General features: G+C 33.4%; 1 protein-coding gene across 1 annotated transcript; it reads right to left on the reverse strand.

The window, feature by feature from the left end:
• Positions 1 to 7155: 7155 nt before the first annotated feature.
• LOC125475448 lies at positions 7156 to 10137 on the reverse strand (the record flags this gene model as incomplete). Its single annotated transcript, XM_048580175.1, has 4 exons — positions 7156 to 7685; positions 9001 to 9071; positions 9187 to 9300; positions 9949 to 10137. Coding segments are annotated over 4 exons (627 nt in total), but the record flags the coding sequence as incomplete, so codon positions are not given.
• Between the last annotated feature and the right edge of the window lie 1289 nt (positions 10138 to 11426).

The raw sequence follows: 11426 nt of genomic DNA on the forward strand, positions 1-11426 counted from the left end.
ATCACCTAAACCCAATTTATTTTCTTTTTTATTTAATTTTATATTTTAAATTGTAAAATAAATTATTTTCATAGTTTTTATTATTTTTTAAAAACTTTGCGCGACGAATATTAATATTTTGTCGTCTAAACCCTATTTATGTTATTTTATATTTTATATTGTTAACCTAAATTATTTTCTTTGCACGATGAACCAACATTTCGTCGCCTAAACCCTATTTATTTTATTTTATTTATATTTTAAATTGTAAAATAAAATTATTTCTTTTTTATTATTTTTTAAAAATTTTGCACAATGAATACTAATATTTCACCGCATAAACCCTCTTTATTTATTTTATTTAATTTATATTTTAAATTTTCTAATAAAATTTACATGACAAACCAATGTTTCGTCACGCAAAATCGTTAAATTTGGGCGGGTGCCAAAAATGGGACGCGGGAAATTTAATTTATAAATTTTTTTAAAACTTTGCCGACCAATCGCGCAAAACCCTAAAAATTTGGGTGGGCGCCAAAAATGGGGCATGGGATTTTTTTTTATTTAATTTTTTAAGACTTTGTGCGACCAATCTTTCGTTGCGCAAAATCATATCCTTCGTGGTGCAAAGTGATATGGTTTTTAAAACCAAAATAACTCCTCCGCAATTTTCTCAATGTATCTCTCTAATTCTCTTACCTCTCCTCTCTTTCCCTCTCCCAAATCTGACCCCCTCTCTCACACTCAATCTTTCCCCCCTCTCTCTATCTCTCACTCTCAATCATTCTCTCACTATCTCTTCTCACTCTCTCCTATCTCCCTATCTCTCACTTACTCCTCTCTCCCTATCTCTCACTCGCTCTCAATCTTGCCAAAATGTATTTTCTCTCTAAATTTAATTTATTTTTCATTAATATGTGTTTCTGGAGTTAATTTTGGGTTTGGGGTATGTTGTTTTTTTTTTTTTTTTGTTATTTGACCATGTTTGTTTGTTTTTTTTTTTTTTTTTTTTGTAGGGAATTGTTGGGACTTTGACGGTGAAAGTTGAGGAGTTGAGGATTATGACGCTATCGGACCATATCCCCCCCCCCCCACCCCCCACCAACACAATAGACTTGTATTAGGATTTTTTATTGTAATTTGTTAATTTATATGTACATATTTAATCAAATGTATATTATGTTTAATTTGATCACTATTTTTCATATGTAATTTTATTTTGAATATGCCAATTTAAATTAAAGTAATTAAAAAAAAACAAAGCCATACAATTAAATTAAATTAAAAAAGTAAAAATTCAAAAAATCTTGCGCTACCAAATATTTCGTCGCACAAACAATTACTATAATTAAATTAAATAATAGAAATAATAAAACAAAAGGTCAATTTAATTAAATAAAAAAATAAAAACCAAAAACTTTTGTCATGCAAAATCTTGTGCCACCCAAATATTTTGTCGCACAAAATATTAAATTAATTTAAATAAATAAAAAATAAATAAAGAACCAAAAATTTTTGCTTTCGTCATGCAAAGTGTTTTTGGTAGTAGCCTCACTCACACCTGCGACCCCTGAGCTTCCTCGAATGAGGTGGAACATGTGTAGCTGTTAGGCCACACATAAGATAACCTGCTCTGATAGTATGAAGAAGTTGAGATTCCACTATAAAACTAATTGGTAATATAGAAAGTAACCCAACCTCTTATAAACCCTTACAAAGTTTATCCTTTCACCAACGTTGAATTCTCTTACCTTACATTCTCACAACATTGAGCGGTTATACTTCGCTTACCTGCTATGAGGTTGTGTGTGTGTGTGTGTGTTATATGCGGCACTGTCATTGATTGTTTAGTAAGAACATAACGTACAATTGTACTGTTTAAACATAATTCTTTGTGGGAATTTAATTAGAATCTGGGAAAGTCCACAGCCGACTTGACTATGGTGAATGAATGATCAGAGAATAGCGGATTCATATCTGGAGGCAGATTGTTTGTCCTTCTGTTTAGGTGCTCTTTTTATCTTTTTCTATTTATGCGGTCACGGTTAAGACACGTTAACATATGAAATTCATATTATTTTTTATCTTATTATCTCTATTAAAAAATTAATATAAAATATTGACATGGTTTAACCGTGATCGTATAAAATAGAAAGAGATGAAAATGACATCCAAACAGAAGGGCAGACAATCTGTCTCCTTCATATTTCAGGCACAAGCAATAATAAACCCTTGTGAGAAATCAAATCAAATTAACGTTTCGTATTAGAACATCATATCATCAAAACAGAACTGTCAGGTACTCTCGAAAGGACTAATGTACCTTGGCAAAGAATTGACCAGTTTCTGCATGCAGGTAAGAAGTTAATGTGTCCTTAATTCTTTTGGTGTCGAAACACATATTAGTATGAACAAAAATCCCAACACTGTATCCGCATGGTTTCTGCTGTTGAGGACTTTTTAGCTACATAATTTTTTCAAAAAAATAACCAATGAAAACGGTTTGAAAACTTTAAATTTTAACTATAATAATAAAATAAAAGGTAAAATAAATAGTACCAAAATTGATTTTTTAGTGTAAAAAATATAATTTTTCGTTAAAATGAACAGTACCAAGACATTTTCGTTAAAATTCTTTTTTTCAACGAAAAAGGAAAAATAAAAAATAAAAAATCCCCACCTAGTTGTTTTTTTTTTTTTTTTTTTTTTTTTTTTTGGGTGGTGGGAATCCTAGCTAGCTAATGACTGCAATTTTATATCTGTTATGGTCAACTCTCATTCCACTGACCTGTATGGTCTGTTGGATTTAAATGTGGATATGGGATGGGACTGAAGTGGGAAATGGGGGTTTTCTGCATCTTTGAAATCATGTGGCTTTAATTTTCATCAGTTATACGAATCCTTCACACACCTCCCATAACTTGGATGGCATTTTATAACTTGGTTCAATTCATTTCTAGACATTATTCGTTAATTACTTCAAGAAATCTTTTAATTTCTTACTATTATGTTTTTTATTATTATTATTGAGAAATATTATTTGTCAAAATTATAGAATCGGATTGGTGACCCACAATTAATTATATAAATATTATTCCAACTTACCATCTACACAACTATTGATCAGTTTTATCACAAAAGGTCGGTATGCATTAAGAGAAAAACCATCCAATATAAAGTTCAACTTTGTTTTGTCAAGTTTCCGACTAGGATTGTGTTCTTCAATATTAAATTATTATTATTATAACTAACATATGGGCACACACAAAGTCTGTGAGAAATTTTTTATTTTTGCTTTTGAAATAGAAGGAAAGAGGAAGAGGGTGATAGAAAATGTGGAAGTGGGAAGTTTTTATTTATTTTATTCATTTTAATTAGAGATATGTTATAATTTACATGTAGGTGAGGCTTTGAAAAAAAACAGCAAAATTTGGTTGTGTGAAATTACATTTCTATCCCATATTTTTTATTCATATTCTGTTTTAATTAGAGGGTTAAACTGATAATTTTATAGAATTTTGGTTGACAATAAGTATTTTATTAATTAGTAGAGATTATTATTATTATTAATCATCATCATCAATCTCTACACTAAATAATCTGTTACTTCTACGCTCTATTCACATGCAAACTGATGTGAAAGCGTGATCATGAATCTAAACACATCAGACTAAACATTAATCTCAAACTTTGTGTGTGGGGCCTGATGATCTATGTATACACACATATATCATATATAAAGATTTCTAATTGGTTGATCATATTTATTATTTTAGATAATAAAGAATATATGATGAAGTGTCGATTTAGTCCCTAAACTAATAAACTAACATCTCAGTTAAAATTAGGTCATTGAATTATTTTTTCTGTAAAATAGTCTATAAATTCATTAAAAATTGCTAATTTCATCCCTACTATTATATTCAAAGCTATTTAATCCAATTTTTCGTCAACTTAAGTCACTTGACACACTTTAGAGTGTAATACCATCATTTTCTCGCTTATAAACCCTTAACATGTCTTATAGGTTGTGAATCTAACGTCTAGTTTATCCTTCAAAGTTAACTTATACTATTTCTTATGTAAAACTACCAATTTACCCTCTAAAGTTAACTCTGTACATTATTTCTTTATGAAAATGTGTATCACATAGGAGTAATGTGACTTAAATTGACGAAAAATTGAATATAGTAGCTTTGAATATAATATTAGGAATGTAATTGGTAGATTTTTATAATTCAAGGACTGAATTTTTCTGAAAAAAATAGTTTAAGGATCTAATTTTTACTGATGTGATAATTTAAGGACTAAATTGACAGTTCATCCAAGAATATATATATATATATATATATATATATATATATATATATATGTAGTTTCATGTTTAATTCACGTGCGGCTCAGCATACTGATCTGTCTTTGTGTTGATTTTAATTTACAGAAAATATTTATTGTATGACCATGCTGCTGCAGCTATGTACTAGTCTTCGATCACATTTAGAAGCTCATGCTTCCATATATATATATATATAGCACCGTTCGATGGGTAGTAACTGCTGCGGGAGGAAGACTAGGTGAAAACAATTTGAAATCATTAATATGCTTTAGAATAACAAAGGTTTTGTATTTTAATTATTTAAGAATTTGTTAAGTTATTTTGGGAGTTGTAAGGGTGTCATGGAAACTTGAGTTCTATTAATTTGTAAATGCTTATAAATATTGTACGAGAAAGTCTTGAATGACAAATTTGAATGAATTAGAAATATATTTTGCTTTGTGCAATTGAAGTTAGTGATATCTCCTTCCCTAATCAAGCATTTGGCTTGGTCGTATGAGTGAATCCACAATTAGTGACGTGAGCGAGCTCCGTTGCCCCTGGTTGAGTGAATCCCAAGTTATCTATCCCCCTTTCCTCGATACCCTTAGTTTTGTCCTGCATCAAGTGGCATCAGAGCAGGTTTTCGGATTTTTATTTGAAATCCTGGTGGTAGCGCTAAGCACATCATTTGTGTTCGTCCTCAAAACCAACTCAATTCCTGTGACTTTTATCTAGAGAGTCATACATCACTGGAAAGCTGTGGAAGTCCAGTTTCCAACGCAACAAACTGTGCATCAAACCGAATTTTGTGTGTGCAGATATTGGCAAAACACCATAGAGCATCAGTGATGTCGTGAAAACAAAATCAGTTCTCTTGTGGGTCATTTTTCGATTTGGTTAAGCATTTCTCGACCTTCATGCCATATATCATTTGAAAGCCGTTCCAGTCTAGTTTCTAAATTCTCAAGCGATTCCTCAATCCGTTATTTCTACAAAGCAATATCTTCAATTTGCTAAAGTATATTGTTGCCTCCAGTAAATGAGGTTAGATGGGTTCTAGAAACGGCTGTCTTTGATTTTTCAAGTGACGATTTTCTAAATCTCAATCTTCCTCCAAATTTTGATCGTTGTCCAGATGGTGCATGTGAGATTTTTTGTGCATGTAATGAGGTTGAAAAACGTTCCAACATGGAGTTTGGCACGAAAGGGGAATATACAGAAAGCAGTGATGTAATCGATAACTTGGCCGAATGGGATTCCGTCCCAGTTTATGATCAATACGAGGGCAATGAACATATGGTTGAAGAGTTCCATGGACAACTATATAATGGAGTACAAGCTCTTAATATCCGTAGCATTCATGATCCTTTTTGGGACAGTTTCATTGCTCAACATGAGAAGAGAGCTCTTTGATAGAAGAACTTTTCAACATGACTTGAAATCTCTCGGCTCATTTGAAGAAGTGATTTGGAAGCACTATTCCAAGGTAATTATTTTCACGAAGAAAATAATTAATGTGTGCATGGTCTATAGGAACTTCGAAAATTTTGGTGCTAAATTGGGTATTGTGGAACATCTTGGTTGGACATCCAAAAGATCGAGGGGAAAAAAAAAAAAAAAAAAAAAAAAAGAGACCAAATGAAATTCAAGGACGAATCTTCTTCGAGAAGGGGAGAATGATGCGGGAGGAAGACTTGGAGAAACCAATTTGAAACTATTAATATGCTTTGGAATAACAAAGGTTTTGTATTTTAATTACTTAAGAATTTGTTAAGTTATTTTGGGAGTTGTAAGGGTGTCATGGAAAGTTGAGGTCTATTAATTTGTAAACGCTTATAAATATTGTACTAGAAAGCCTTGAAGGACATACTTAAATGAATTAAAATATATGTTTCTTTGTGCAATTGAAGTGAGTGATTTCTCTTTCCCTAATCAAGCATTTGGCTTGGTCGTGTGAGCGAATTCACGATTAACGACGTGAGCGAGCTCCGTTGTCCCTGATTGAGTGATTCCCAGGTTATCATCCCCCGCCTCCCCGAGAACCCTTGGCTTGTCCTGCATCAATAACTATATGTGAGTTCCCTTGCTCTAAATTTTTTATATGCTATTCTTGTTTGATATATATATATATATATATATATAGCACTGACTTAATTTGTGAATTAAAGACAGCCGATGGCAATGGGTGAGACTCCCCATGGGCCATGGTCATCAAAGCATGGACACAGTGACAGATGACAGATAACATTACAGACCCTCTCTCGTCTTTGTAAATGGCATCTAAGTTGAAGATTAATTCTTACCTATTCTTGGTTGTATATCTCATTGTTATCTTTTTCATATGTCACACAGCACATGCATTACAGACCTCTTATCTTAGTCGTTGATGCGTGTAATATCAATTTTGTGATTCTCAGTCAACTATTCTTAGGTGTATACTCCTTTGTGTTTGTCTGTCATCATGTGATTAGTCATGAATAAAATTGATTCCTTCCAATCGCTAAAAGATGGTAGGATTGGAAAGGATAAATTTTAAGTGCTAATCATTCTTATAACTACAGAGTGAAAAATATTTGGAAGTCAACATCCATTAAAACCTCAATTAATTTCCACTCCAGTTTGTTTAATCTTCATCTCTGTGAGCTGAAATTAAATTGAAAAATGCCCCATAGCTAAGTTTATGTACAACCCTAACCCCTTGGCTAGTTGGCTTTCTCCAACAGGCAAGAACAAGAGGAGGTAGCCCTATTGGATACATGGAACAGAAACAATGAATGTATACATCAGCAAGGTACACGGATCGGAAAAACTGCGAATCCGGTTATCTTTTGAGTGTTGGAATGGAAGCTTGAGATAAGTATCATAAGAGAGCTTAACAATAACATTAATTCTTCGGCTAATCAGCGTTTATGTGACACAGTTGATGAACTACTGACAAGTCGAAGAAATGAAACAGAAGTAACCTGAGAGTCTTTGCTTATTGTTTTCATAAGTTTGACAATAATAAAGAATGTCTCACTCTCACCTTGTCTGATATCTAACAGTTCCCGGCTTTTTTTCCCGATCAAATAAGAAGAAATCTAAACAAGCAATTCCTAAAAGTACACAGATAAGGGGTTCTTTTAATATTTTCGCTTACGCTTTCCTCCTCCTGGAACTTAAAATGAAATCGTCGTCGTCGTCACTCTCTTTGACAACTCTCTTCTTGGCTTTTACATCGCCGTTCTTAGATGCCTGCTGTTGTGGCCTCTGTGAACTCTCAGGTTTACTTGCTGGTTTTGGTGTAGACTTAATAGGAGTTCCCAAACGAAGTTGCTTTTGCTTTCTCTGCTTCTTCTCATATGCCTTTCTAGATCTTTCATGGGACAATAGGCCATGTTCCATCATCCTGCAAACGAAAAGGGCATACCAATATTTAAAAGAAAATCCACGTAGCATCTAATTCACGGCACCAGAAATTAAAAGACTACCGATGCACATCAATCATTTACTAGCTCGCATCATAGATATCAACAAGACTGCTGTATATTTCCCCTTAAAAGAGACAGTTCTTACAAGTTGGTCGGTTAGTTTTCAAATTTGTGTAGGGTACAAGTGTAAATAAGTTCATTAACCACATAGTTTACCAGTGCAGCAAAGAACCAAAAAAAATCCAAAACATAAGAAACATCATCAGAAGTAAATGGCTTCCAAAGTTCAAAACAAACATTTGAGGATAACATCCAAGAAGGATTCCTCATGTATAAAAAAACTTGAGAGCATGTTTTGATCGGAGATTCAGAACTGTGATAACGCACATTGCTCAGAAACGCTTGATCCACTAGCCCCAAAACATTCACAGGAGAAGCAATGGAGATTGAAGAGAATATGAATTACTGTATTGAAGAACTGCAAATGCGTGGTGTCATGTTGAAGTGCACAGTGTAAGGGACTGAGCACATTCTTCAGCAGCCAAATACAAAGTTGGCTGGTTCCACACCATGTAAGATTGGTCTACTTGTTCTTCTACAAATTGCTATTGTTTTTCATGGCCCTAACTGATCAAAACATGTTTTCAAGAAAAAATTAGAACGTAAGGCAATTTCAACAAGATCATCTGAAGCTAGCCAACCTACCAGAGTGCAGACTAGGGAAAAGCAGGGCCTGTTCAAAATCACGAGTCACTAGCTGTTTTGTTGGTTCAATAAGAAAAAGATTATGCTACTTGGCTAAAGACCTCCGAAAATGCAACCAAAAGGACATAGCAGGCTGCTTCTCTGACTTTTCCTCACTTCCAATAAAGTTTAGATTCTTCACTCTTCATTGAAACTCATATAATCAATCCCCACTACATATAGAATTGGAGGCCATCAAATACACACATATAGACTTGTTTTGTTAGTGAACATGTGGCTTAATTGGTAAAGTTGTTGTCCACATAACAATGTGTATATGCAATTCTTCCAAATGGATATTTGGCTTAGGCATATCCAAGACAGTGAACAGGCACCGTCGTTGCACAGTCGAAGTCAACTAAGTTTAAATTGTCTTTGAAGAATTGCTATCATCATTAGGAACTTTTGAATGGAAGGGGGCATTGCGATACACAGTTTACTTCCAAGTTCCACTAATATCAACCTTGAAATCAAATTTAAGCATCCTACACATTCGCCATATAATCAGATAGAAGGAGAGAGGCTTTCGTAACATAAGGAAAAAGTTACCAGAATTCAGCCATTTCACTTGTTGGTATCTGTTTGGACAATGACTCGTAGAAGATCCGCAGAGGTTCTCTCTGGAAATTGGAAGCATAAGAAACTCAAGGATGAGTGACACTTTATCCCATATAGCCATTATTGTCTCAAACAATCATAGGAATAATCAAATAAATGTCATGGGGGAAGAAGTACCTCTTCAGGAGGATCAAATTTCTGGCCAGCCAAAGTGTACACTTTCTTCTCTCTCACTTTTGTGGTGGTTTTCTTTGTTATCGTCTTTGATGCCGAATTTGGTTTTGATTTTACCTTCACATTTGAACAAATAATACTGAATCCATCACATCCACCATGAAATCAACACAATCAAGTCTGATACCGGGAACGGGAACCCCTCAGAGAGGCATATAGGTTGCACGGCAAATCAACTATGTCATTGCCAATTATCCAAAGGGTAGGATTTTCACTCGCCTAGTTTCTCCTTCTGCACTCCTCCCTTGTTTCTGCCTCTTAATTCTCCGAAGATTTATTCAATCCTAAAACTATTTACAAGGGGCAGGGTGCAGAAGGAGGAAATAGGAGTGCGGAGATCACTTTGCTTGTCCAAATTAATTAAGAAACCCCCCAACCTAATATCACCTAATCCATTAGAAATAGATAAACCAATTCAAAACCCCACAAATCCAATTCACCAAATAGAAAAACCAATCATAAGACCACATCTTTAAGGTCAAAAAACTAAGAACAAGCAAATCAGAACCACAAATTCCACTATGTCATTGTCAATTATCCAAATTAATTAACATGCCAAATTAGAACATCCCCTAATTCATTAGAAAAAGCTAAATCAATTCACAACCCCACAAACCCAATTTACCCAATTGAAAAACCAATCCAAAGATCACAACTTTAAGGTCAAAATGTTAAAATATCAATGAAATTTGGCCTGGGTTTTACCTCAGTTTTTGTAACAGTTTGCACAGATTTCTGCTTGGAATCAGCTGCCTGCTTGCTTGAAGAGCTCTCAATCTTCTCTTGGTAACAGAATATCCAATCTTTCCCTTTGAAGAACCATCCTGCACGTTGCCGCCGCTCTTCACCTTCAACGAAGTAGCCATGGATTCCCACCACAAATCTCTGTAAATTAATTTAATTTAATCTCTTGCTGTTTGGTTTTGATCGGATAATATGAGACTTTATCTGCTTTTTGTTTCCACCTACTCTTTTCATTGAAAATTCATCAATGTAATAAACTTTGATGAATTCAAAGGATTTAATCTTATTAAAATATCAAATAAAATAAAGGGAAAACTAATTGAAAAATCAAGGAAAAAAAATATGGATATTTGGATTTGGATATATCAGATTTGCAGGTTAATGCGTATCTTTTAACTGCTTTTTTCAGGTTTTGCAAACAGATGAACAACAGCTTCTGTCCTCTTTTATTTATTTATTTATTTTTGCTTGTTCACCTCATTCGTGCATCTTGAACGTTTATCTGTGGACGTTGGAGAATCTTATGATCGAACGGTCATGATATAAAACTTGAGGATTTTAGACTGTCGAGGCAATGCACTAACTTTCACATTAACGATGATCGGGCAACGTGTTGGAATGATAACCGAGCTTGCTTTGTAACTTTTACCGGTTGATTTAGGTTGTCCAAAACTCCAAGGAGATCAAATTATAAGAGGTTGAGTTAATACCATAATTAAATTGTTTAAATATAACACATGTTATTGACATTCTGGAAAAATTATCTACACTTTAATTATAAACATAAAAAAAAAATTGTATAACAAAGTGTGCATGATGAACATTTTTAAGCAGCAACAACAACAACATCCGAAATATGATCATAACAATATAGAAACTATCAAAACTATGTAGTTTGATACTGTTCCCTAGATACACATACTTGCTCCTAACCAACATTTGTTTCCAATATCGGGCGGATTTGTTTCTAAGATTTTCAACCCAAAATAGGATTCAGTGGTGTATTCATTTGAGATTCTAAAGAAATTTAAGGGTTTTGAATTTGGTATTCTACTAGAAAAGTTTCATTAGTTTTAAAAATACTTTTTGGGACCATCTCTTAAGAGAATAGTTTTTTTTATAAAACCCAAAAACTTGTTTAGTATGACACATAATTGTTTTTAAGTCTTAACAATTAAAAATAATTCTCTTATCAACAACTCGCTGCTAGGGCTGAAGGGGAGAGAGAGAGACAGAGAGGGGAGCGGGATAAGAATGGGCTTTTTATGTTTTCATGACTTAAGTTATATTTTCAAGTTAATTTTGAGTTCAGTTTCTCAAAATAGTCCTCCTAAACAAGAATTTTAGGCTTAAGTTGAGACTAAAAAACTGTTTTTGAGTTTAAATAATTGAATTCAAATTGAATACTAAACATGCTCTAAAGAATTTTAAAGGAATCC

This window comes from the organism of the source record quoted next, unplaced genomic scaffold (assembly GCF_019419815.1).
Source record: "Pyrus x bretschneideri cultivar Hongxiangsu unplaced genomic scaffold, Pyrus_bretschneideri_v1 Contig15, whole genome shotgun sequence".
Taxonomy (NCBI): Eukaryota; Viridiplantae; Streptophyta; class Magnoliopsida; order Rosales; family Rosaceae; genus Pyrus; species Pyrus x bretschneideri.